Genomic DNA, 27,845 nt, shown 5'->3' with positions numbered 1-27,845 from the left:
GCAGCAGGAATCTCATGTATATGGATCTGAATGTTCTTTGGGAATTCTGCAGCAAACAAAATGATTTATTGAGCCAATTCAAACAAACTCTATCAAAACACACAAAGGCCTAGAGGAGAGATTACAACGAAAGTAAATAATTCAAGGTAATTTTTGATCTAAAGCATTTTGCCTAGCTCTACAAAGGCATGAATGAGGTGTGGTCACGTTTTTGTATAGGAGGTTTTGCCACTACTTGCTCCCAAGTTAAACATGGCCACAGAGTATTGTGAATGTTTAACGTACGCCTGGGAGAAATTTATTGGCCAATACTTTAGTTACTAATGGGAGGATTATGTATAGTCAGACCATAAAGCGTGTAAACGCAGATCACTTAGAGCTGCTCTGTCCAGGACAGCAGCACTAGATGCATGGGCCCTTTGAGCATCTGAAATAAGGTTAGCATGACTAAGGAACTGGGTTTTATTTTTTCAAACTTGACGTTCAGTTCAGTTATTGAAAAACTTCACTATGTTTAAGTATCTTTGGAACAACTTGGATATGAATTTGTGTTTTTCAACTGCATATTTTACAAAATCTAAATACAGATCAAGTATTCCTGGTGAAACATTAGCATCCAAATTGAGATATGCTACAACCGGATACACAGTGAGTTTTGAATTCTTAGCGTGAAAAAGAATAATTTTAGATCTCACTAATAATTTGCACATATTGAGTACATGTTGAAATATTTTGGATATGCTGAGTTAAATAAAATATATTATAATTTCACTTTTTAAATATGGTTGCTAGAAAATTGAAAATGACACTCTGGGTTTATTTTTTTTTATTTTGAGACGGAGTTTCGCTCTTGTTGCCCAGGCTGGAGTGCAATGGCGCGATCTCAGCTCACTGCCACCTCTGCCTCCCGGGTTCAAGTGATTCTCCTGCCTCAGCCTCCCAAGTAGCTGGGATTACAGGCATGCGCCACAGGTTTATTTTTTATTTCTGTTGGAGGGTGCTGTTTTGAGTATGGAGCTGACATCTAAGAATTCTAATGCCATCTGCTGGATACACTGGTACAAGACAGGCCCATGTCACACAGTAAGACTGTGATGGTCTGTCAATACTCAAAGAACTGGATCTGAAACAGAAAAGGGCTCACAAAACACCGAACTAAATTATACTGTTAAGAAGGGATTATAAATAGGTTTATTTAGTTTTTGAAATCCCAGAGGAAATGTGACTCACAGTTATTAGATAACAGTGACCATGAGCCAACGAGCACAACTGCTTCGCCATCCACCCGGATGCTGCAGGCATAGATGTGGTCACGTGGGATGGAACCTTTGTGATGCTGGCTCCCACACCTACAGCTCTTCCTGCTGCCTGCCTTGGCCCTGTCTCCCTTCTCCTTTCTACTCCACAGTCAGCCTCGAGTCCTTCTGCTCTGCGTTACACACACATCCTCTTTCCATCTTTCTTTGTCTATTCATTTTTTTTTTTTTTTTTTTTTGAGACGCAGTCTTGCTCTTGTCGCCCAGGCTAGGGTGCAGTGGTGCCATTTTGGCTCACTGAAAGCTCCGCCTCCTGGGTTCATGCCATTCTCCTGCCTCAGCCCCCCAAGTAGCTGGAACTACAGGTGCCTGCCACCATGCCCGGCTAATTTTTTGTATTTTTAGTAGAGACCGGGTTTCACCATGTTAGCCAGGATCGTCTCGATCTCCTGACCTCGTGATCTGCCTGCTTTGGCCTCTCAAAGTGCTGGGATTACAGGCGTGAGCCACCACGCCCAGCTGTTTTCTACCCTTTCTTTTTTCTATTTTTCCTATGATTCTAGCATGTCTAATAATTCTATTTTTCTTTTTAGTATTCCAATTTTTCTTTTTGTCTCCTCCCTCTTTATCCTACAAGCTGTTTCAGTAGGTTTTGTAGTTTTAGCTCTTACATTTAGGTCTTTGATTCATTGTGAGTTGATTTTTTGTATGTGGTGTGAGGCAGAAGTCCAAACCCATTCTTTTGCATGTAATATTCACTTGTCCCAGAACCATTTGTTGAAAAGACTGTTCTTTCCCCACTGGATGGTCCTGGCACCACTGTCAAAAATCAACTGACCACATATATATGTTTTATTTCTGGACTCTCGCTTCTATTCCACTGATCTATGTGTCTATTCTTATGCTGCTACCACACTGTGTAGATTATTGTAGCTTTGTGGTCAGTCTTGAAATCAGGAAGTGTGAGTCCTCTTTGTTTTTTCTCTAGATTGTTTTGACTATTCTGTGTTCCTTGCATTTCCATGTGAATTTTAAGATTAGCTTGTCAATTTCTGCAAAAAAGGCAGCTGGGTTAGTTGGTTTTTATGTGTATTTATTAAAAAAAAGCAATTACCCGATTAGGCTGACAGAATGATTAGGCTGACCATTAATAGGACTGGCAACTTTATCCTCGGAGTTTAGAGGTAAGTTTGTAAGAATTCAGGATGTTTGTCTAAGATTGCTTGATACTAGGGCAACAAGACTGAGAGCAGAAGGCACTACGAAGACTGTCTAGGGGTTAGACCTCAATTGTGTTTAAGTCTGAGATCTGCCCCTTAGGTACCATATGACCCTGCACAAGTCATCGACCCCTCCACACTCCAGTGTGTTATCTGTAATGAGGATGGGGCACTCCCTTCCACACTGCAGCACTGCGGGAACAGAGACAATGCCATCGCAGAGGATCCGCAGGGGACAGGCTACTTCACTCACTCTCTCCTTCCCACTCTTCAGAGAACATCAAGGACTTGTGCTACCACATTCTCACAGCACTCACTGGCCTGGGAACCAGCTGTGGGAGCCCTATGGGCCTGGTCATCAACTCTCAACTGCTTGTCTGCAGCTGTAGGAACCCTCTGAGGTGTGGTAGGTAGAGGATGGGGTGGGTGCCCAGGCACCCTGCTGACTTTCTGGAGCCCTGCCCACCCCCAACCCTCTCCTTATTACTAATGACATGGGAACCCACCTGCTCCACTGTGCAGCCCCAAGTCTGATCCAAGTCAGGCTCCTGAATGTGAGGAAGCCAAGCATGGGGGCGACAGGGAGGTGGGATGCGCTGAAAAGCTCTAACCATTGCCACTAAGGTGCATCAGTCTCTGACCAGGTCCAGCGGCCTCCACGTACGTCCTAGTCCTTCAACACACATTTACTGAATGCCCACTGCACACAGGAGTGTAGGTAATAGCACGGTATGACAGTAAAAGTAAGTAAACGACTCCCACTTCTACCTTTCTGGACTATGAAGAGCTCCTCCTGGTCTTCCTTATCATTTCCTATGTGATTACTTCCGGGTCGTCTTGGAGAACAGAGCATTTTGCCTCCCATGCAGTTTGCCACTGCTTGACAGGGAGAAATTCCTCCTGACCTATGGTCCATCGGCTGATCTGGAAGCTGAACCCTTGGAATAAAGACACCTGCATGCTAGTATTTGCAAAAGGAATGGAAAAGAACCCTTAAATATGAGTAAGTTGTGGGAGTAGATATGAAACAGATAGGGTTATAAGCACATCTCAGTGTCAAATTTTACAGAATAAATACTTCTATTCTATCACAGTTCACATGTAAATCCTGGTAGGTATGTCCCTATCCCACTTAGAATAAAATGAACAGCCAAGTGGCCAAAATTTCCATAACTTTCCTCCTTGCTGACAAATCCAACCTGAAGTCTGTGCCTCCTAGGGAAAGGACAGGACAAAGGTACAATTCAGTTCCTGAAGTTATTTCTCCCTCTCTGGGAGAGAAAGGCACTGTCAAAGTACAAACCCAAGTCAGCGTGCTTTGAAAGATCATGTCACTTGTTTGTAATAGGAAATCATGTCATCCAGAGTTTTAAAAGTAACCGTGGGGGCTTGTGGTGGGTTGTCGGGGGCAGGAGTGGGTGACGTATGTTCAGGGCTAGGTCCGTGGCTCTGGTCAGGGCACTGCCCTAGGTCACTCTGTGCTGGCCCAGGCCTGCTCCATGCCTGGTTGCTGGAAAAACCAGTTCTCTTCTGACCCACAAAGTAATCTGACGGTGGGGCAAACTCAGGATCTCTCTGAGCCCGGAGATCTGACTGCCTCTTCGACCAGTATCCAAAGGAAAATTCTGGTAAAAATAAGAAAGTTATTAGAACTGATTAACGAATCAGTTGAATTTATTGTTACTATTATCTAATTGTTTCATATATTTCTTAAAAGCCACCACAAATTATCCAAAGAATAAGAATGGCAACAGCAAAACTATATCACAAGGTATAAGTAATACCTACAACGAGTATAAAAGACCAGGCTAAGAAAAAGGAGTGACTACCTCTAGATGGGGAAATACAGAAAAAGAGAAATACAGACAAATTATCTGCTTGACATGACATTGTAGGTATTTCATACCAAAATATAAATTTTGTCTTTTATTGAGTTTTGGAAGACACAAAAGGGACCTGTCCAACCTTGTCTGGTATTTCACCTCTATTTCTAACAGTGGCTCTTGCATTTCTCTTACTTTAGCTTTGGATCTTATCAGCTCAGACAGCATGGGCTAATGTTCTACTGAAATGATCTTTTTCAAAGAGGCATAAACCATAGTCTTCCAAAGAGAGGCTGCTGTGGACACTCTGGAGAATTTACAGAAAAAATGCCCAGGGAAATTCCTCAACGGAAGCATGTGTGAATCCAGGTTAGTACACTGGCATGTAGACCATTTTCAACTGAACATAAAAGAGCCTGCTAAAAACAGAGCACATGAGAACACCAAACTTTCATAATACTTTAAAGGCAGGTCCTGTGAAATGGCATTCCAAAGCTGTAAAACCACACAAGGCAGCACGAAGTTAAAACTTACCCCAAGTGCTTCTGGAAAAAAAACCATTTTCCATTCACTGGAGAGTTCTTACACCTCAGAGCCCACCTCCCTTACCTTTTCCGCGGTCCCACTCCCGGATGTGTGGCACTCCGGGCTTGGTGTCCTTCCTCTCCTGGACAATGACTTCTACTTTGCTACTCTGGGCAGCAGGACGTGGAGTTGGCAGAGCCTCTGGCTCCGGTGGCAAAGGCCCAATAACATCTCCATCTATTTTTTGTAAGAGAATAAGACACTGTTATAATAAAGCCTAAAGCTATTTTAAAAAATACAGAACATGCTTATCCTGAAATTAAAGTAACCATCAGTATTTATGAAGTACCTAACATGTCCCAGGCAGTGGATTAAGTCTTTTGTATACAACAGGTCATTTAATTCTTTTAACAATCCTAATAAATTCAGTATTTCCATATTATCCCCATTTTATAGAGGGGGAAAATTAAGCTCAGAAATGGTACACAGGTAGAAAGTGATACGGGCTGGAGTCCTGGGCTGGGCTGGATGGATTTTAGTCTCTGTGCCCCTCACTATGCCACTCTGCTTCTCCAAACTGGCAATTGCAGGAACAGAAATCCCCAAATCACTCAACCAACATCACAATCTCAGGCGAAGCAAGCAGAGCCAAGGGGATGAAGAGCTGGGGTCTGGTGTAGACTGCTCAATTTTGGTCACATTTTTAAAATGTAAAAGAAAAATGGATTTTTAAAAAACACTGTGGTGGCACTTCACATTTTCTGGACATGACACATGTTCAGGAGATGGAGCAAAATTAGAGAAACAATATGCACGGCTTAACATGTTATAGAGTGAGCATTTATCTGAAACTGAACAGATGGTTTTCAAATTCCTAAATGTTTCTGGTCTGTTTTGTTCAGACGTTAGGAAATGGCCCATGGCTTCACATAAGCTTTGTGAGAGCTGGAGAGCCGTAGGTCCCTTCATACCCACACTCCCCCTTTTCCTTTGAGTAACAGAATGCCCCCAGGTTTCAGCTGAGCATGTGGCCACCTTGCTGGAGAGGCCATTTCCCAGCTTCTCCTATAGTGAGGTGTGGCCCACAGGACTGAGCTCTGGCCAGCGGGATGTAAATGCATAGGTTGTATGTAACTTCCCACTCACATCTCTAAAAAGGAAGGTAGCTCCCCTTCCCAGTCTCCCTGCCTACCCCTAGGCTGGATCATGAACAGGTGAGCAGGGGAGCAAGCTTTGACTGTGCAGAAGAGAAAAATACTCTAGGAAATGGCAGAAACAGCAAGACTGGAGGAAGCCTGGGACTAGATGACCATCCAGGGCAGAGCTACTCACCTGCCCTGGATACCCACTCACCCACCTACCTCCAAGCTGTTAAGTAGAGAAACAGATCTCTATTTTATTTGAGCCATTCTATGTAGGAGTCTCTAGATTGATGGCAATTTAGCCTACACTACCACAACTCATGCAATAAGCTATTCTGACATAGCATTTAATAGTGTTTCCAAGGGGAACCATGCTCCAAGTTCCACATCACCAACTTCTGGAGCACAGTTCTTTGGTAAGCTTTGGCAAGCTGTCGATATCTGTATTTCTATATTATTTTACTATGTAACTTTATGAATATAAATTTCTTTAAATATATATAAAGTAACCAATAGCAAAAAATTTAAGTCTAAAACATATATATGCAAAACTAAACTTTATCTCAAAATATTTCTTTACTAAGTCTCAATTACAAGACTACGCCATTCTAAGATGCAACACAATGTATTGTTGCTTCATATCCTCATCTATAGCCTAAAAATATTGAATGTCATTCTGCATCACCTTGGTTATAAAAATTGCTCCTGCCAGTACCTCAAAGGTATACTGTTTCCTTAAATATAAAATTAAATGGCTAATTTTCACATTGCCAGCCCTATTAGCAAGACATCAATGGAAATAAAATTTTCCCTTTTGAAGTTCAGCAACATAGCCATAATATACCTCTATTTTCTTCTTCTGCTCCACCTTCTTTTGATTTTTTCATCTTTTTTTGTCGAAGTTTGGCAAGTCTTGCCTCTAAGATAGCCTTTCGCTTTTCCTTTATGTTTTCTCGTTTTGTTCTCTGATCTGTTGTCTGAACAGAAAATCAGAAAATTATTTGCTTGAAAACAAATTTGCAATATTCCTGTTCAAAAAGATGAAATTTTCTTCTAAAAATAGACTAGTTAATTGATCTTCAGGCCACCTCTAAGAAGCTATCCTTGAGATCCTTACAATGAAGCCCTATGAAGTACTCTTGTACGAACCCTCTGATGTCTTACAAAGTTTCATAAGAGTTCACAGAGCGTCTTGCAAGCCTTAACACTCAAGAAAACCAACCCATTCCGTACTACACCTTAATCCCTTAAGTATTCTATTTTCCCATCCAAGCCACTCCAAAAGTACCACATTTGGCACCAGATTTAAAACATCAAAGTTACACAGGTTACTTGTGAGCAGTTATAAAATCTGAAACACAAAAATAGTATGGCAAATACCTTTATGCAATTCTGAATATCAATTTTAATTTCTAACTAATTTACTAGGTTTTTCTGCAGTATGGTCCAGCAAGAAACCAAGCGCTCACATCTTTCCTCACAGTCACTTGGGATTTATCTGTACCTGTTCACGCAGCATCTCTAAGGTTTTCATCTGCTTGTTTCTCAACTCTTTGTCTCGGGCAAAAGCAAAATACCCAACGCCAAGTTGCCGGGCCTCTGAAAGAAGTACAAATTACCCAAAAGATTAGACTGTCCTGATCATTCAACTACACTCAAGCCACATTTCCTACCAAAGCAAAAAGAAACACAGTGATATTTGGCACAAATTTTAAAAAGAAAAAGAAAACAGCTAAGTGAAGAAACAAAAAACCAAAGAAACACAAAAGTTAGACCAAGTTTTCGTCCTGTTTGCCAAGGGAAGCATAACAAGGGTTCATTTGCTTTCAGCCATGGGCTGTCTCCACTTCTCTCGGAGAACAATCCCTTGGATTACCAGACCCTCTGTCAGGAAGATATTCCCAATGTGAGTATTTTAAGGCTATTAAGTGAACAAAGGAGATATTTTCTATTTCCAAAGCAGGATCTTTAATTTCCATGTAAAAGCTATTGCTTTATGAATACTTCCCTTTATGTTTGCCATCAGTTTAAGATTAAAAATAAGATTTGCAAAGCTGCAAGAAAATAGTCATACCATTTTCCCGAATGTCTTCATAATGTACGGGCCCCATGGGCCTCTTCAGGGCCTCTCTTTCTTCTTCCTCCCATTGTTGGCGCTGAAGTTCTTTTCTCATATCTTCAGATAATAGGGTTTTTTCATTAGCAGGACTAATAAAACTAGCAGGAAAACAGAGCAAAAACTATCTTCAGATAAGGATTGAGATATCAGTGTTTAAGTACTGTCAGTTGCATCATGGATAAGTAACACTATTTGATAAAGAAAACAGGGAACTACAGAGGCTTTTGACCCACAAGACTGCTGGAAAATCAATAAAACAGCCTTCGCCTTTTTTTTTTTTTTTTTTTGAGACTAGTCTTCCTCTGTCGCCCAGGCTGGAGTGCAGTGGCACGATCTTGGCTCACTGCAACCTCCGCTTCCCAGGTTAAAGAGATTCTCCTGCCTCAGCCTCCCAAGTAGCTGGGATTATAGGCACCCACAACCACATCTGGCTAATTTTTGTGTTTTTAGTAGAGACAGGGTTTCACCACGTTGGCTAGGCTGGTTTTGAACTCCTGATCTCAGGTGATCCGCCTGCCTTGGCCTCTCAAAGTGCTGGGATTACAGGAGTGAGCCACTGCGCCCGGCCAGCCTTCACCCTTCTTACTCAAGCACCAGACTTGTTACGTTAGCATGACGGAATCTTGCCTGAGCACTCAAGACAAAAAACTTTCCTTCCACCCAGGTCCGGGGCTGACCAGATGGGAGGTGGCCCAGGCAGGGAAGAGGAACTCTGGGTCTCCTCCTGTGGATGGTCTCTCATCCAGGGACATGAAAACTGCTTAACACTGTGGCCTGAGTGGTGTTTCCTGTCCTTGCAGACGGCCGGGCCCTGAGAGGCTCAAGGTTTCCATTCTCCCTTTCTTTTTTTTTTTTTTTTTTGAGACGGAGTCTCGCTCTGTAGCTCAGGCTGGAGTGCAGTGGCGTCATCTTGGCTCACTGCAGGCTCCGCCTCCTGGGTTCACGCCATTCTCCTGCCTCAGCCTCCTCAGTAGGTGGGACTACAGGCGGCCACCACCACGCCCGGCTAATTTTTTTTTTTTTTTTTTTGTATTTTTAGTAGAGACGGGGTTTCACTGTGTTGCCAGGATGATCTCGATCTCCTGACCTTGTGATCCGCCCACCTTGGCCTCCCAAAGTGCTGGGATTACAGGCGTGAGCCACGGCGCCCGGCCTCCATTTTCCCTTTCTTATGACAAGCCAAAGGCTACCTGCTGGATGCCCGAACCTGCAGGACTTGGACAAGGTGGAGTTTCTCCCAACACTTTCCACATAAAAGTTCCTGTGGTAAGAGGAATTTATTCCCCTGGATGTTTCAGAGTTATCTCTTAGGTCTTATGTTTTAGAGTTACCTCTTAGGTCTTAAGTTTTAGAGTTATCTCTTAGGTCTTAGGCCCTGCTGAAAAATCTAGTTATAAGGCCCTTACTTCAAAAATGCAACGATACATAAAGAAAAAGTGAATTAAGTTCTCTCCCTGGAGCCACTTGTTTGTGGGATAATCAAGTGTATATTCTCAAACCACTTTTCTCCACAAAGGCTGGTTTGCTGGTTTGGTTTGGGCTTATTCTGTTACTCTGTAGTCAGACATCTTTCCAAGTGAAAGAGACAGCTCTACACATCTACCAGTCAGGTTGTTCCCCAAGTGTGGATTATGTGTGTACGTGCATGCTAACCACTAAAAAGTGCTTCAATCAATCAATCAATCAATCAATATCTCCTTACTGGAGCAACAGAGATCATTAATTATAAAACAGCCTCCCCTCACAAAACAATCCTGGTGGCTGCATTTCAGACCTTGGCAGAGCTCTGCATACCACACACACTTACAGTCTCCCCTGAAGATTTTTATCCATCTCCAGCAGATCTGGCAAATCCTTTCTCATACAGCGCCGGGAACGCCCCAAAGAGTCCACATAATCCACCCTGAAATGAAAGCAAAAAGATGTGAAGAAGGACTTGTACACATGTACAAGCCCCTAAGCCAGGGAGTAGGTGAACAGTAAAGGGGGAAGATAGGCCTCACTACCAAGAAAAGCCCTCAACCTCAGAGACCACTACCACTGATAGGAATATGCTTTTTAAAGCTGACACACAATAAGCTCATTGTGCCCCTTACTAAATATTAGTTTTAGAAACTGTTAACAGTAATTTTGATCATTTATGTCTTTGATTTCACAGATAAATCACCCACATAGAATTTTGCTGCAGCATCTACGAACTTACTTTAATCTAGTTGAGAAAATTCCAGACATTTTATCAGTATCTTAATAACTTTGCCTTGTGCCTGAGATTCTTAACTTGCTCATTTCCTCACAGTCTTCAAGTCTGACTTTTTATTCTTTCTCTTATTTCCTCTAATTGGTATAATTCTACCCAATGTATTAGCAATCTCGTAATGTAAGAAATGCACAGTATTTTTCAGAGTTGGACTCTTCTTAATTAGGAGGAAGCCAAACACCATACCTCTCTCCTCATCTTTGCTCAAACTAGACAGTGGTCAGACAGCTAAGCCAGGCAGATAGCAAGGCAAAGTGAAATATTCTGACTTCCTACAATAGAAAATATGGGCAGATTTTCATGAAAAACATCTCATTTGTATTATGACGCAACAGATATTTTACTTTTTAAATTATGGGCAGAGAATCTCCTAGAGCCTTTAGCAGGGTACCAAATACACAGTAAGGTCCAATAAGTACTGGCTGGCAGACCAATTCAAGGTCAGATTCAGCAGGTATGTGGCTTTGCTTTTGTTAGCAATTTTTTTTCCTCTCAAGCAATGCTGATTTCAATTGTTAGTTGTGATTTAAAAACTGAGTGTTTACTCTAGTACTGAAGTTGATTATCACAAGAAATAAAACCTCCAACTGCAGCAAGCAGTTTCTTTCTTCCTCTTTTTTCCCCCCAAATGGATGGGGGTAGAAAACCATCTAGCCAGATGGTCTGTGTAATTATTTACAGTATCTTTATGGAAAGATTTTCTACCACCTGGAATTTAACTATCAAAAGGATTTTACAAGCAATTACAATTCTGGAGCTTAATTTCAAAACAAAAAAATGTGTCAGAACTGCTTGCAGAGCGTCTTCCTTCACCATATGGTGGCATGTGACACCTTCAATTGCCCTCCAAACTCTTCGAATCACTGGCAAATTGCTTGTAATCACACAGGCATTAATAAGCAAAATTTTTTAAAAAGACATTAGACCTTTCAAAGGAGATGAGATTTCTGCTATGAAAAGCAATCATAGACCATTCTGTTTCCGGAGAAGGCCTCCAAAACATACAGATCCCATTAAATAGAAGTGGCAAGACAGTAGTCAGCCACGGCTCCATCTAATCAGCAATCACTCACTGAGCAAACCCCTGCAGGCACACAAAGCTTTCCTCAGGCAAGGAGAGTAATACAAGAGGGCTAACAGCCATGCCATCTTCCAAGGGTCTGGGGAAGTTAAGGCACACACCCATGAAACGCTTATTAACAACACTGGGTACGTAAAGACTACCAAAAGTTTGCTAAAATCTTTTTCTGATAATGAGGCCTAGTATGTGTCAATAATAAATAAAAGGTAATACCCGAAGAGCAGGAAGTATATTAAGTGCTACCTGACTTCAGAGGAGGGAGCAATCACTTAGACATTAGAAATGATAGGCCAGGCATGGTGGCTCACGCCTGTAATCCCAGCACTTTGGGAGGCCCAGGCAGGAGGACTGCCCGAGCCCAGGAGTTCAAGAAGAGCCTAGGCAACATAGTGAGACCTTGTTTCTACAGAAAAAATTTAAAACTGAGGCAGGAGGATTGCTTCAGCCCAGGAGGTCGAGGCTACGATGAGCCATGATCATGTCACTGCACTCTCACCTGGGTGACCGAGTGTGGAGACCCTGCCTCAAAAACAAATAGAAAGAAAAGAAAAGAAAAGAAAAGAAAAGAAAAGAAAAGAAAAGAAAGAAAGGATGAAGAAAGGCACCAAAAGAAGAGACTGTATGTTCTTCTGTTTTGGTTCCTTATAGCTTGCAGGCTGACGCCTGCTCCAAATGGTATCAAACTATTTAGATGTAAGTTTTTAAGAAAGTAGGTAAGAAGACACCTGTTTTATCCCAATGAGAATGTTATTTCTAAACCAACATGGACACCCTCAGCAGAATGAAGATGCAGTTTCTCTGCCATCCACAGTAGCTGGGACTGCTCTCTTCATCTCATCAATGACTGCTCACAGGGCCAAAGGCTGACAAAAGATCAACGCCTGCTGCAAAGAGTCCTGAGCAGTTGCTAACAAATGCCCACCATGAGGAGGATATTTGAGCCTTGAAAGGAGGATAAGAAGGATCCCAAAGGCAAGAGGATGGGTTCCCAGGAAATTGTCAGAGCATCGGTACAGCTCTCAGCAATTTCAAGCACTGCTGAACAGTTTCCAAACAATAATATCTTAGGTAGAAAAAAATCATTGTAACAGAATTCCCATTCTGGTCTCTTTACTTATTGATACAAAGTCTCTTTAAGGAAAAGACGAGTTTGGTTCTTCTATCATTCATCTACATATAGGCAAAATTCAGGAAAATGTCAATAATAAAGGTTTACAAAATGCCTGCTTATACTCCACAGGCTGCACTTTCTTGTGTAGCCCAGAACACTTACTTATTGAAGCGGGGGGTTAAAGCAAAGGGCCATGGGAATGAGGCATTATAATCTCTATTTTATAACGGAAGATCCTGAGCCTCAAAGACTGAGGAACCTGATTAAGATCATACAGCCAGTAAAAGGTGCAGCTGGAACCGTCTAAGGCCCACGAGTCCACACCACAGTGCCAAACAATGTCACAGGCGGAGTAAAACACACTGTGCCACCTCTGCCAGCTTCCTTCTCCTAGATGACAGCTCTCCACCATGTCAGAACGAGAACATGGGTAAGGCAGCAGCACAGGTACAAAAGGAAGGCGCTCTGCCTGCACTGTTTCATGTTAGTGAGCCAGGCAAGCCAAGTCTGCCAGGCACTGGGTCTCCTTGAGCCTGGCACAGGGCTGGGCACACAGCAGAAGCCCAGTCAGTATTTGTAATTATATGTAATTATTGTAATTATGTCTTCATTTGAGCTACTGTTTTTACAACTATAATAACCTACTCCAACCTAACTTAAAGGGAAGTCTCAAAAGAACACCCAGGAAGAATAAAGAGAAATGGCTTGATAACAACCCAACAAAATCACTCCCAAAATGTCAGCGCAAGTCTGAGGATGTTCCTCTGAGCTAATCCATGATGTTACCAACCATTCTTCACTGGGGTCTTGGGGAGGAGGGATCTCTCCCTCAGGAAGGTTTTCCTCATCGTCGTCCCTTTCTCCTGCCTTTTGAGAATCTCTATGGGCACCAGATGCCTCCATTTCTTTGCGCTTGTCTATGATCTTCTGCGTGAAATCCACAAGGTACATATCCTCCACTTCTTCATCTAGGACATAAAAATCAGTTTTTCAGACATCAAAAAGGAAAATCACACATGGAACTGACAAGAAGCAGTCACATTCATTGCCTGGTGGCCCCATCACCCCTGACAGCTCATCAGCCAATGCCTCCACTCCCCAAACGTTTACAAAGACACACAGCTACCTTGGGAACTGACATATACTACACAAAAAAATCTTGAAAAAGCCTAAAGTTTTCTGTCGCCTCATCAATACACTACCTGAGTGAGCAAAACTATCTTAGAATGTCATTTTAAGATAACACAAGTCTGATTTTATGCAACTCATCCAACCAATTACATCATACAGAAGCAAAACTGTATTTTCCATGTCATCAGATCAGGACAGTAGAACTTCTTGCTTTAGGCGTTATATATCTGTCTCATCATGTGGGCTGGATCACTAACCCTGCTTATACTGCTGTGATATGTGTTTTAAAGGTCATAATACAGGTAAAAGAAGTCATCTGAGTTCTTGTCAAGCCAATGAACACCAATTCCAGGCAAGGCATGGAGCCAGGCCCTGCAGGGCATATACAGATATGCAAGACACTCTCTGCCTGCAGGGCTTATGGTCCGCTTGAGGAGCTAAAACACACACTGAAAGTTAAACAATCTGTGACTTACCTAATTTAACCCAGGATAGCTCATGTAGCATAAATAATGTACACCTAAAGTTTCACAATGCTGGATTTAGGACACAGTCATTTGAGTCTTTTTCTCTGATGACAGAGATTAAGCTATATTGAACCGACATTAGGCTCCCTATTACCAGGGGTGGTGTTTTCCCCACCTTAAGGTGAAGAGAAACTGAGGCTCCAAAATATAACTTGCCCAAACTTGCAGGTCTGACATATCTATCAGGAGGTGGGCTTGCTGGCTTTGACAAAATCAGGTCTCTACACTCACACTCCTTTGGACCTGATTTCTATATTAACAATATAAGTAAAGTTTGAATCAAAAGAGAAAAGACTTTAATAAAATAAACTTTTTTTTTTTTTTTTTTTTGAGACTGAGTCTCACTCTGTCACCCAGGCTAGAGTGCAGTGGCACTACCTTGGCTCACTACAACCTCTGCCTCCTGGGTTCAAGTGATTCTCCTGCCTCAGCGTCCGAGTAGCTGGGACTACAGGCACCTGCCATCATGCCCGGCAAATTTTTGTATTTTTAGTAGAGATGGGGTTTCGCCATGTTGGCCGGGCTAGTCTCAAACTCCTGACCTTGTGATCCACCCGCCTCGACCTCCCAAAGTGCTGGGATTACAGGCGTGAGCCACCACGCCTAGCCTAAAATAAACTTACTTTTAAAAACCACAAAATACCTGAAATGGAGAGGAAATGCAGTCTGAGTTATAAGGCCATAGGCTAGTGAGGCCTCCTGGTAGGCGGCCATCCTGCTGCCCCTTCAGGAAGAAGGCAAAATCTCTCCCACAGTACCTAGCTTTGTTGAGTGTCTGACCTTCCTGTGCTGGGCTCCTGCTATACAACGAAAGTGCCCCTGCTATCTGGGAAGAAGCGGCCAGGGACCTAGGACCAGCCTGGCCTCTCTCCTACTGTACCTGGGCCCCAGCCATGCTAGGCTAGGTGACTCTGTTGACCTCTGGCCCTGCCCTCCTCGGCTGGTCTGCTTACCAATCTACCCCTGCAGGATCCCTTTCTCCAGCTTGTCAAAGCTAAGCCCAACTTCTCTCAAGAGACTTCCCTGATTACATATTCACTTTCTCTGCCTTTTGGGAATGAAATAGGTACTGCCTCATAAAATCTCTTCTACTGTTGTCTAATTATGGATTGGGTTTTTTCTGGGGGGTATGAGAAAAGGGTTTTTTTTTTTTTTTTTTAGAGACAGGGTCACACTCTGTCACCCAGGCTGGATCATAGCTCACTGCACCCAGGATGCAGTGGCATGATCAACAGCTCACTATAACCTCAAACTCCTGAGCTCAAGCCTCAGGCTCCTAAGTAATGGCACTATAGGCATGAAGCACCATGTCCAGCTAATTTTTAAATTACTTTTTGTAGAGACAGAGTCTCACTATGTTGCCTGGGCTGGTCTCAAACTCCTGGCATCAGGTGATCTGCCTGCCTTGGCCTCCCAAAGTGCTGGAATTACAAGCATAAGCCACTACACCCAAACAGATTTAAAGCACAACACAGAAAAAAAAATAGAAAATAAAGGGAAAATAGGGAAACAAGAAACATAACTCTAGCACCTGACAGAACCAAAATTCCACCCAACCCAACCCACCCTGTTTTAGCACAGCTGTAATTGTAGCTAATCGTGGCCTACTCAGACCTTGTTCCCTAACTTTGCTTTGTTCTGTGTCATTTTCCTCCACCAGATGACCCTGCCTTGAGGGCAGAGGGAGAGGATCTGGCTTCCAGTACTTGTTTGTCCCTTCCAGGCACCTAACATGCTGCCAGGCACCCACCAGACAATTGGTAAATTATTGCTGATTTTCTTGTCTCTGTGCAGCCACAGAAAGTAAAATTTTGACGTCTAAATTTTCTCTCTACCCCTACAGTTATTTTAACAAGTAATGTAATATCAAAGGGCTGTATGCATTACAGAAAATGAAGTAGAAATAAAAAATTTTATTTACCTATAAAGTCTCCTTTAGTCATTTTTTCATATAATTTGGCTTTTTCTTCCAATTTTTCCCTAGGAGAAAAAAAAATACAAGTATCAGAAATGGTCTTATAACTGTTCATCCTGGTTGCCCCCACACTCCCTGCCTTACAGGTACCATCTGCCCACGAGGCCCAGCATGTCAAGACAACCACAATCAGCACAGACCACACCATCCTGAGGAGACCCTCAGACCACCCTGCCCCAAGTCTGCTCTGCCAAGGAAAACAGAAGCTCCGTGACTGCATGGCTTGTGTCCTCTTATTTATTACTTGGTCCCAGGGCCTAAAATAACACTTGGCACACAGTAGGTTCTCAATCAATATTTGGTGAATGAATAAGTGGATCAACTGACTTAAGAATCCAACAACTTAATTTAACTGCCAACTTAAAACAAATATCAACATTCCAACAAAGCAGCCTCTCTGCTCACAGTAATTCTGATGACGTGTATTTTTCAGTGGTACAGACCATGAGAGGGTGAGCAATTCTTTCTTCTGGAAATACTTAATGATGGTAAAAAGAAGCCCCAAAGAGGTCATCTGCGAGTTCTCTTGTGAATGATCACTCTTAATCACAATGTCAGAAACACTCCTCTTTTATTTTACACATCGATTCACCAAGTACTTATTGCATAACTCCTACCTGCCAAGCACTGTTTTAGGCACTGAGGACTCACAGGAACAAGAAAAAGTCCCAGCTTCCTGGGAGTTCCCATTCTAGAGATGGAGAAGGACAATAAATAAAGCAATGAAAGAGAGGACCTGAGACTGTGAGAAGAGCTGTGAAGGGAACAGACGCATGCCAGCAGAGAGGCCCCTTGACATGCAGTAATGCAGTGCATGGTGGACCGGCTCACTCAAATCAGGCTTCTAAGACCCCTATTTTGGAGGGCTCTTAATGTAACTAGCTGGTCATCAGAGGATCTTACTGTTTTAATGAAAAGAAAACTAGAAAAAATTTAAAAGTCAAACAAAACACAAAGCAACAAGCGTCAGGTTAGAGTGAGTGGGCAGGACACTGACTGACAGAGGGCAGTCAGGGGAAACCTCTCTGAACCTGACAACTGAGCCACGGCTTGCACAGCAAGAAGCAGCCAACCACAGGAGGATCTGGGGGCAGGGGAGGTGGGTCAGAAAAAGGAAAGATTAAGTGAGAATGAGCTTCACATTTTCAAGAAAGACAGACCAGTAGAGCAGAGGGCGCTGAGCAAAATAGAGAATGGTGCAAAATATAGATAGAGACAGGCAGGGACAAGAGCACATGAGAAAGGATATGAAACTTGGTGCAGTGTAGGAACAGTTTTCAGGGATCAGGAACAGTCTACAAATAGATAATCGAGATCAAGGAAGGTGTCAGGCAAATGGCCGCTAGATTTAGTGGATGAGGATGTCACTAGTGACTTTAAAGAACAATTTCTTCTGTTGAGTGAGAAAGATGGAATTCAGAGCATGAGAGCAGGGACATTGCCTGCAACCTCTAAGTGCCAGACACTATGTATCTCCTTTAATTCCCTGAAGGACTTCATAACCTAAATATTAAACACCTCACCTCATAGATAAAGAAAGAGTCTTAATGGAGAACTAACTTGCCCAAGGCCTTCTACCTCAAAAAAGCCTGGGACTGTGCTTGTGTGTTCTGAGCTCTGGAGGGAGACAGACATCCTGCAGATGTCTTGACTGCCACAACACAGCAAAACCAAAGTGCTTCATAAAAGTTACTGCATAGAAAAAGCAAAGTGCCAAGAAAAACTCTTGATACACAGAGCAAAATAATAAAAGATCATGGTAACTTCAGACAAAATTAAAATTCTGAGAATATGTCCAAGAGTGGGAAATGTCTCAAAACTGATCATATCTTTAAGTAAAGCCTGAGGTCTGTTGGGGACAGGTCAAATGCTAAGAAAAAGTCCCCAAATGGACTAATATTCTGCCTTTTATCTTCAGACCCAAGATTGCTGAGCAACCTTGGCAACTACTGTTTGCGACCACAGAATTTTATTATTCCATGTATCCAAAAGCACATGTAGCAGTCATGCCAAACATTAAAACTTGGGATTCTGAGGGTGATGCTGTCTTTTCTTTAGAAAAATAATAAAGATGGAATGACAGAATTAGAAAAATCATCATTCTGAAACCAGCAATGTGATAACTGATAACTATCAAGACTCATCAGTGATAACAAATCATTGCATGGAAACAAGTTGGTGAAGAGGATATTCACACAGTGTCCAAATTTCCCACTTTAGATTATTATTAATTACAAATTGGGGAGGCACCTTTACAGTGGTGAAACCAAGCATACATACCTTAACCAAGTAATCAAACCTATCACCACCAATAATGACTCAAACTGACCTCATGAGCCTCCTGATGTGATTCAATGAGAAGGACACACCACTGCCTACATAGTATTCTTACCAAAAGCATTTCATATGACTCTAATTGGTTGTGGTACACTGCAGAAATAACTGGCCTGGACCCTTTAAAAACGTTAATGGCATAACAGACAACCAAAAGGCAAGGGAACTGTTCTAGATTAAAGAAGACTAAACAGATTTCACAACTACAAACAATGTGTAATCTTTGAATCCCAGATTTTTTTTTAAATCTATAAAGTACATAATTGTACTAGGACAACTGGTGAAATCTGAATATGGACCACAAAATAGATAATACTAATTTATCAGTGTTAAATTTCTTGGGTATGATAGCATTATTGTGGTTATGTAGGAAAATGTCCTTGTTCTCAGAAGATCTATGCTGAACGATTTAGAGGGAAAGTATGAAGCTTAACAAAGTCTCTCTACACACACGTGTGTGTGTAAGAGAGAGAGACAGAGAAAGCACATGTGACAAGATATAAACTGGGAAATTTAGGTGAAGAATATCAGAATGTTCTATGTACCCTTGAAGTTTTTCAAAATAAAAGGGTGGGGGAAAAATTTAGGGTTTCTAAATTCTAATGTCATCCCGCCTAGCCCACACCATGGGGAAACTTCTTAAAAATGTATTGATCATCTTAGTGTCTAACAAAGGCTGAAAGCAGGAATGTTTCATCTTACAAACTGTGACTATGTCTTACCTTTTTATAAGACTACAGATATATCTGCAAATTATATTATTTTTAGAGTACTTAGAGCATTGGGCTAGAAGGATGTTAAAAATAAAATTTGTAAATCAAAAAGGACAAAATTTGAACTTCCATTTCTCTGCCTGGGTAGCCTCAAAGCTAACTATATTTACCAGAGCTTATAACTTTACCTTGCTTTGTCTAAAGTCTTCTGTTCTTCAATCTTCTGTTCAGCATCCTTCTCAGCTCGATTTGAAACGCCTACATTCTGTTTGCTCCAGATACTTGGTTTCTGGAGAATAATTTTAGAAGACAAAACAGAACCACATGATTGCCAAAAAATCTCAACTTGTGCATCAGGAAAAAAAAAACAAAGGAGATCATGAGCTCTTATGAATCAATGGAGATAACTAGATAAGCTGTGTCCTACAAAGATACTGACTATACATGGCAAGCAGGAGCTAAAAAAAGAGCCCTCAATTATATAAATAACTTTTTTTTTTTTTTTTGAGACAGGATCTCACTCTGTCACCCAGGCTGGAGTGTGGTGGTGTGATCTCGGCTCACTGCAGCCTCATCATCCTGGGCTCAAGTGATCCTCCCACCTCAGCTTCCCAAGTAGCTGGGAATACAGGTGCGCACCACCATGCCCAACTAATTTTTTTTTGTAGAGACAGGGTTTTGCCATGTTGCTCAGGCAGGTCTCGAACTCCTGGGGTCAAGTGATCTGCCTACCTCGGCCTTCCAAAGTGATGGGATTAGAGGCGTGGGAACCACGCCCAGCCTATATCGCTTCTTGAGTGCAGAATCACTTCCTACTATCTTTTATCTCCTGAATGATTACAACCTAAATCAAGACTAATGAAAATGTACATATTACAGAGAATTAGTAATACAAATAGTAGACACTATTACCTATAAAACTGGAAAAATCATTCACAGCTCTTATACACCCTCATATTTTCTGCTATATTCCTATATTATCTAATTGTTTATCTCTATTTGGATACCTAACACCTATAGAACCAGATAACCTTCCATCTGCTTATGAAATGTAAACAATTCACGTTTTTCCAAAAGAAGTGCTAAAGAATTAGCACATTACTATGTACTTTTACCTAATCTTACTAATTTCTATTTTAATAACATTTCATGCAGATGTTAAATACAAGACAGAGATTTTTCCTTAACATTTATGTGTACGGATACCACTGACAATTTTAAAACACTTAAATATGGTATAATTCTCCCATGTTTGGAACCCATGGAGATAATTAGATCTTATTTTTTACCTTGTTAGTTGTTTTCGGTTTTCCAAAAACTCCAGAATCTTTTAGAAGTTTTTCTTGTTTGAATTCTTCTTGCTTTCGGAAGAGTTCAGCCTTAAGATCTACCAACTAGAATAAAAGCAGTAAGTAAACAAAAATATTAAATTCTTGCAGGTGACTGGATTGCTAAATTATTATAATTTCCAAAGGAATATTTCAAGTTCCGCTAAATGGACAAATATGGCTAAAAAACTAAATGTTTAAATAACTAAATGTTTAAATGTAGAATCCAGTACACAAATTAAGCTAAGTCATGTTTCATTCTACCTCTGCTGCAAATGCATTTTTACTCTAACTTTCAACACTCGAGGCTTTCCTTAGGCAAGGAGAAAGTGATAAAGCAAAATCAACTAATGAAGTCTGCATCTTTTAGTTTCAGATTAAACTTGCATTATTAAGCACCTTCTCTCTGACTAGCACTGCACTCATTTAATCATCACAACTTATTTCTACAGGGAAATGCTGTAGAAATAACACTGAAGAGCAGAACATAAACATGAATTAGACATACTCTCTGCCTCAAAGAGCCTACAATGTAACAAGGAAAGTAATTTATAATACCAGCAAAATGTAACAAATGACTCTAGAGTGGAACAAAGTAGCACATAAGTTCAGATAAGGGAGCATTTCCTTCTGAGCACAGTGATCAGAGAAAGCTTAGAGCAGAGCCTTTAAAGACACATTATTTCAACAGCTAGAAATAAAATAGACTGGGTGAATTTTAACAGCTCCACATTTGACTTAATCAATTTCAAAAACCGTAAGCTTGGCTGAATCACACGGTTCAAGAACAGGAAAGAAGGCCAAGGCATAGGGAGTGGGGCAGTTGGGTGAATATTAGTACCTTTCCCTCAGCTACATTAGTCACCCCTGCCTACTCTGCAAAAAAGGATATAACAACAGTTTCCTTTTTAAGGGTCCAGGTACAGCTGCTTATATGGGTCCAGGTAAAGCTGCTTTTATGGACGGGCATTTGTAAATCAGATACTTAACCAATGACTTAATCATCAGATACTTAAAAAATCACTTTATTTGTTAAGGAAAATAAAAATGGCTGAGTTCAATTTCCATTTTGGAAGAAATCGATTTAAAAGGTAACCATTTAATAATGCAAAGGGCAGTTTCACTGCAGACCCTAATACTGTAAATTCTTAAAAACAAATGAAAAACTTCGACTTTTTCTTTTAAGCTTACTTAACCACACCAAATTTTCCAGCCACATATCTTCCTAGTCTACAATTGCCTTTAACTTTAAAAGATGCTCAAAAAATTGTAAATTCTCAAATAGCATTCTTATTACAATTATTGCTAACCTGTCAGTATAGGTTGGCTTTAACATTTATAGCTTTTTGGTTCCTGATCTTCAAACGAACATAATAACTAGTACCAATTTTAACCAATACTAGTTACCAATAATAACTAGTACTCAAATATTGGGACACCTATATGTTTTCCTTCATACTCACTTTGTGTCCTAATACTTTGAAGTAAATTCAAGATTAAATCAAAGGTTGGGCAATTTGCTCTGATGATGAAAAGGCAGCAGCTTTGGAGTCAACTAGACTGAGTGAGCAAGGGTCTATCACTAAGATTTCTTCCCCCACTGCCCCCCGCCCCCTAGACGGAGTTTCGCTCTTGTTGCCCAGGTTATTGCACGATCAACTGCACGATCTCGGCTCACCGCAACCTCCGCCTCCCCGGTTCAAGCGATTCTCCTGCCTCAGCCTCCCGAGTAGCTGGGATTACAGGTGTGCGCCACCATGCCCGGCTAATTTTTTTATTTTTAGTAGAGACGGGGTTTCTCCATGTTGGTCAGGCTGGTCTCAAACTCCCGACCTCAGGTGATCTGCCCGCCTCGGCCTCCCAAAGTGCTGGGATTACAGGCGTGAGCCACCACGCCCGGCTATCACTAAGATTTCTGTCTGTAAGTTGGGGAAAGCTACTTCATCTTTCTAGGCCTCAATTTCATCATCTATAAAACGGAGATATTAATAGCACCTACCTCCTAAAGCCATTGGGAGGATTCAATGAGATAGTGCATATAAAGTGCTGGCACAAAATGTGTACTTACAACAAGTTTTCTTTCTAGAGTAGCTGATTTAATAAAACTGCTTACATCCTTTCAGACCTCACAGCTCCCTATGGCTGTATTAAGAAGTGTTTAGTTCCAGGGAGGGTACGCTGGGCACTTTCGGGTCCTGCAGAATATGTCACACTCTAAAGTTCTGGGAGGACTTTGCGGGTCCCTGGATGGAGGAGAAACCAGGAAGAGGATATGTCTGCATAGCAAAAAGAAGCTAGGGTTCCTCCCGACTGTAAGGGAGAAGGCTGACGAGGTGCAGGTCCTTGTGGGCAGGGCAGAGGGGAGGTAGGGAGATTCCTGACCCACGGGACACCAGGTTCAGATACGTGTCCGAGGGTTCTGGTCCGGGCGCATGTCAGAGGTGAGTAGCCCTGTTCAGGGTTCTGTAAGAAAACTGAACCGGATTCCCGCCAGAGAAGAAAATCCAGTTCGGGGGTTCCTGTTTGAGGGGAGAGGTCAGGTCTGTGGGTCCCCGAGTGAAGAAACAAGCTAGGTCGACATTCTTGTCTGATGGAGAGAGGGTGAACCCGGAGCCCGTGGAGTTACCTCATACCCTCACTCACCGAGGAGGCCGTGACGTCCAAAGGCTTTTTCCTACGGTCCATGGTCGTGCCAGAGTGTCCTGGCCCAGGAAAGACCCTTCCTACCCTACACAGGCCTCGTAAGCCTACCTCCGCCGCAACCGGAAGTGTCTTCGACGGCGACACTGAGTTTGCGTGAGTTTGCGGCGCGAGTTTGTCAGCTCAACGCCATCTTGAGAAGGTCAGAGTGTGGTGCGTATACCGTTCGCCATCATTTTGGAAAGGTCAGAGAGTGCGAAGGTTGACGCTAACTGCTAAGGTCATCTTGAGGGCGGAAGGTAACGAAGATTGGTGTGGGCGCCATCTTGAGAAGGGCGGAATAAAGCTTTTGATTGTGATAGACGCCATATTGGGTGGGGCGGATGTGGCGTCGGGAACAAAGATAACGCCATCTTGGGGAACTGACGGTTGAGTGAGTGAACTCGAGCGTCTCGGGAAAGGTGGATTGGGAGGATCGGAAGAATTTAACTACAATTCGAGGACCTGCTGCCTGGCACTTTTCACACGCTAAATAGTTGGTTCTTAAAAGAGCGTACGAGATAAGGATTATTATATTAATCTTAGTAGAAATAACGAGAATAATAGCTAACATTAATATAGTGCTTATTATGTACCACTTTACATATTTCAGCTCTTAAGAACGTGAATTCCTGGGCCGGGCGCGGTGGCTCACGCCTGTAATCCCAGCACTTTGGGAGGCTGAGGCGGGTGGATCAGGAGGTCGGGAGTTTGGGACCAGCCTGACCAACATGATGAAACCCTGTCTCTACTGAAAATACAAAAAAAAAAAAAAAAAAAAAATTAGCCGGGCGTGGTGGTGCGCGCCTGTATTCCCAGCTACTCAGGAGGCTGAGGCAGGAGAATCGCTTGAACCCGGGAGGTGGAGGTTGCAGTGAGTCGATATCGCGCCATTGTACTCCAGCCTGGGCAACAGAGCGAGACTCAGTCTCAAAAAAACAAAACAAAACAAAAAACGTGAACTCGAAAGCTGGCTTTCTGGGTTGGAATCCCTGCTTCACGGCTTACTGCCTGTGTGACCTTGGGCAAGTTACTTAACTTCCCTGTGCCTCAGTTTCCAAAGGGGGATAAAATTTTATTTACCTCATGGGTCTTAGTGAGGATTAGATAAGTAAAATGAGCTAGTCTTGATAAAAATGTTAATGATTATGGTAGACAGACTAATCACCCTCACCCCCACTCCCAGATGTCTACCTTCGAATCCCCAGAATCTGGATATATGGTGACCTTTATATAGCAAAAGAGAATTGGCAGAGATGATGAAATTAAAGCGATTGAGATGGGGAGCTAGCCTGGATTGTGCAGGTGGGTCCCCTGTCATCGAAACCATCCTTAGACAGGATGGCCAGAGTCAGAAAGAGATCAGAGATGCTTTGAAGAGGGAGAGTGGGACCACATGCCTAGGTATGCAAGAGGCTGCTAGAAAAAGCAAAGAAATGGGCCCTCCTCCAGAGTCTCCAGAAGGAATGCAGCATTGCTGACACGGTGAATTTTAGTCTTGTGACACTCATCTCAAACTTCTGACTTCCAGAACTCTAGGAGAATACGTTTGTGTTGTTTTAAGCCACCAAACTTGTGGCAATTTGTTAACAGCAGCAAGACGAAAGTGATAATGATTGTAACAGTAGCATTTAGTACATGTGGGGCATGTGTATGACTCTTTGCATAGATTATATTATATAATCCTTGCAAGAATCCTAGCAGCGAAACTATTATCCACCATATCAGAGAGAAGAAAAATGAGGCTCATCACATCCTCATCTCATCTGGCTTGTATGGAGAAAATGGGAAAAGGGAAAAGGAGAGGGGAATTGAGGCAGTTGACTGTGTTCAGTCTTATTTATTTATTTTTCATTTGTTTATTTCTCCAAGTCCGCCAGTCTCTGAAATTAGAACAGTAAGCAATATGAGATAATCGGGCCTAATAATGTTGTGATTCTCTTTTCTTAGTGGAGTGGAATGTTCTGTCCCCACAAGAAGGATTATACCTTATAGACTTGTCTTGTTCAGATTCTGTATTTACCCATTTTATTGAAACACACTAAATTCCATGTATTTTTGTTACAAATCTTCTGAAAATGTGAAACATTAAAAGGTATTAATAATAATTTTTTTAAAAAGGAAAAAAAATAAGGCTCAGTTGCTTAAATGGCATGCCAGAGGTCATTTCCCAGCTAGCAAGTGAGGGAGCCTTCAGTTAAAAAATAACTCAAAGACATTGAGTTAATTATTGGCATATTATTTACTTGTAACGAGTGGAAACAATGTAGATTGATTTCATCTCGGAAAGCGAGGAAAGGATTTATATAGAAGAAACACGGCTTCTAAACTATGAATGTTGGTTTTCTTGCCTAGCTGGACCCTGGCAATGAGGCCAGTGAGTGTTCTGATCCTGGGAACCTAGAAAGAAAGTAATTCTAGTTGCATGTGAATGTCCCTGAAGACTATGAGAATTTAGCTTCCTCTGCACGATGCCTGACAGGGTCCTTGGTTGTCATCTCCATCTTAGCGATGCAGGTTTGCACCCTCACCCTTGTCAGAAATTCTCCCTAGAGTGGCATCCAGCTGATTGTAACCACCTCCCAAGCCACTTAAATGACCAGGAGCAAGCTAGTGAGTCCCCTTTATTCCCAGGCTCACTCATTTTGCAGGCTGCAAAAGCACAAAAAAACTTAATCTTGCATTGACCAGAATGCTCCCCTGTCATGCAAATGATTTTTCACATATCCCCCCATTTCCTCAAACTCTCCTCTTTCTTTATGTGTTCCAAGCATCTGGGTCTATCTGGAATTGCCTTCCTCTACCAAGTACAAAAATTGAAGCCCAGCCCAGTATGTTCTTTACCCAGTCACCCTCTAAACACATGGACCTGGGTTTGTTCTGGAAGAAAGAGAGGGCAGGGACATCCTAGTCTGGTGAAAAGAGCACAGGATTTCCTCCAAGGCCACTAGCACTCAGTTCCAGCTACGTTCCTTTAGTTAGTTTGGCAGCTCCCATCTCTCCTCTGAGCCTCGGTTTTCTTACCCAGTTGGGCACACAGGATGTTTGAGATAAAGAGTGTAGAAATGGTTTGCAAACTGAAAATGCTGCGCACGCATCACTTGCAGAATAGTTTTGCTCAGTGCCAGTTTTCTCACAGCAGAAGGCGTGTGCGTACCAACAATCTGTGTTATGACACTGCATATTTTGCAGTGTTTTGACCTCCAGTTTGTCCTTAGCCCTGTTGAGTCCCAAGAGAGTGGGACTGGGTGGGAGATCAATTATCTTCTTCCTTCTTATATCTTATTAGATTTTAATTATCTAAAGTCTTTTAGGTGCTTTAAATAAAGGGGGAGAGAGGAAACCTTCTGAAGCAGACGACAATTATTTCCCCCAAGCACAGCCACCAAGCCATGCTCTTATTTTGAATGATCTGCGTCATTTTCCAACATGAAGCCTCAAAAGGACATGATTACAGGCTGGACTCACCGACTGTAGCCTGTGCGGCTATTGTAATGTTTTAATCAGTGATTAAGTCAAGAGGTTTAATTTAGTCCCAGGCTCCTTTAAGCTTGTGAAAATGGTTTTCTGCTTCCTCAAACTAAAAATGTGTCTCTCCCCCATGTGTCCAGCCCGAAGCATCTTAACCTTTGTTCTATCTTCAACACCGCTGGCTCTAACAATAAATTACTCAGCAGTGAATGAATTAGCTGAGTCCAATGTGTGAAAAAAGATTAGGTTGGACCTAGGAAAATTAGCTTCTAAGCACGGGCACGGGATGAGGCATAAAGATACCTGGACTCGTGCCCTGCATGACAAAGAAGCTAAGCTTCATTAGCGTCAGTCATGACATCTGTCATTGGCATTATCTCATTGTATCCCTGCGACAACCTCAGGGGCAGATGCTATTATTATTCTCATTTTGTAGATGAAGAAAACTGAGACCCGGAGAAGGTAAATAACTTGTCCAAGGTCACACAGGCAGTCTTGGTCCCAGGATTTGAGTTGAGGCAGCCTAGCTCTGGGATCCCCACACTGTCCTTCCTCCCTCGCTGGATCTGGGACTACATTAGCTTTGCATGCATTCATTCATTCGTTGGTTAACTCTGTTGGGGAAAGGGAAAAGGGGAAATTTTAGGGAGCTACCCCAGAATATTTCTGCAGGAGGGACCTGTCTTTAGGTCATTGCAAGCAGAGATGACTAAGGAGGTGAGTGCCAGGAGTCCTGACCATGCAAGCTAGAACTGGACAAGGATCATTTGGTGTCATGGAGAGCCCAGCGGAGCTTGCAAATCTGGAGTAACAGGATGGCCTATGGGGCTTTTTCTGCAGCCTGGGGAATTGGTGCCTGAGGCCATGGCCAAAAAAACGAGAGGTGCTAAAAACTATAGCCTCAAACTGTTAATGGGGGCCCAAGTGCTGCCGCCCAACCTCAACCCAGTGGCCTACTATGAGCAGGAGAAGATGCTTTATAGTGCTCAAATCCACCCGACCCCACTGGATTTAGAGAGGCAGCAGGGAAGTGGTAGAGGGAGCTGTCCACGTTATGAGATGTTGGCCTCAGAGAGAGGGACGGGAGGGACATTTCTCTAAACTCCTAAAGCCAAGTGAGGGGCTCCAAAGATGAGGAACAGAGGTCAAATCA

The 27,845-nt window shown here is 42.3% G+C and overlaps 1 protein-coding gene and 2 long non-coding RNA genes across 4 annotated transcripts; 2 read left to right on the top strand and 1 right to left on the bottom strand.

Annotated features, from left to right (window-relative positions):
* Positions 1 to 2,877, top strand: LOC131383222 (uncharacterized). The gene is made up of 3 exons (XR_009213074.1): positions 1 to 146; positions 588 to 648; positions 2,751 to 2,877. It is a non-coding gene; the product is annotated as an uncharacterized LOC131383222 (long non-coding RNA).
* CCDC174 (coiled-coil domain containing 174) lies at positions 1,471 to 23,380 on the bottom strand. Its single transcript, XM_032149797.2, has 11 exons — positions 23,186 to 23,380; positions 20,504 to 20,608; positions 19,403 to 19,503; positions 16,114 to 16,172; positions 13,325 to 13,502; positions 9,893 to 9,988; positions 8,041 to 8,183; positions 7,471 to 7,565; positions 6,811 to 6,943; positions 4,909 to 5,061; positions 1,471 to 4,101 (listed from the first exon to the last, which is right to left on the bottom strand). Exons 1-11 carry the CDS (start codon positions 23,225 to 23,227, stop codon positions 3,803 to 3,805), a joined length of 1,404 nt encoding a protein of 467 aa, XP_032005688.1. The 5' UTR covers positions 23,228 to 23,380; the 3' UTR covers positions 1,471 to 3,802.
* LOC131383221 (uncharacterized) lies at positions 3,351 to 16,362 on the top strand. 2 transcript variants are annotated; one of them, XR_009213072.1, is made up of 3 exons: positions 3,351 to 3,479; positions 4,194 to 4,668; positions 16,254 to 16,362. It is a non-coding gene; the product is annotated as an uncharacterized LOC131383221 (long non-coding RNA). The 2 variants fall into 2 exon arrangements; XR_009213073.1 differs by lacking the exon at positions 16,254 to 16,362 and adding an exon at positions 7,395 to 7,530.
* Positions 23,381 to 27,845: the final 4,465 nt, after the last annotated feature.

The sequence above is a fragment of the Hylobates moloch genome, unplaced genomic scaffold (genome assembly GCF_009828535.3).
Source record: "Hylobates moloch isolate HMO894 unplaced genomic scaffold, HMol_V3 SCAFFOLD_4, whole genome shotgun sequence".
NCBI classification, from domain to species: Eukaryota; Metazoa; Chordata; class Mammalia; order Primates; family Hylobatidae; genus Hylobates; species Hylobates moloch.
This window is presented reverse-complemented; position numbering and strand designations above follow the sequence as displayed.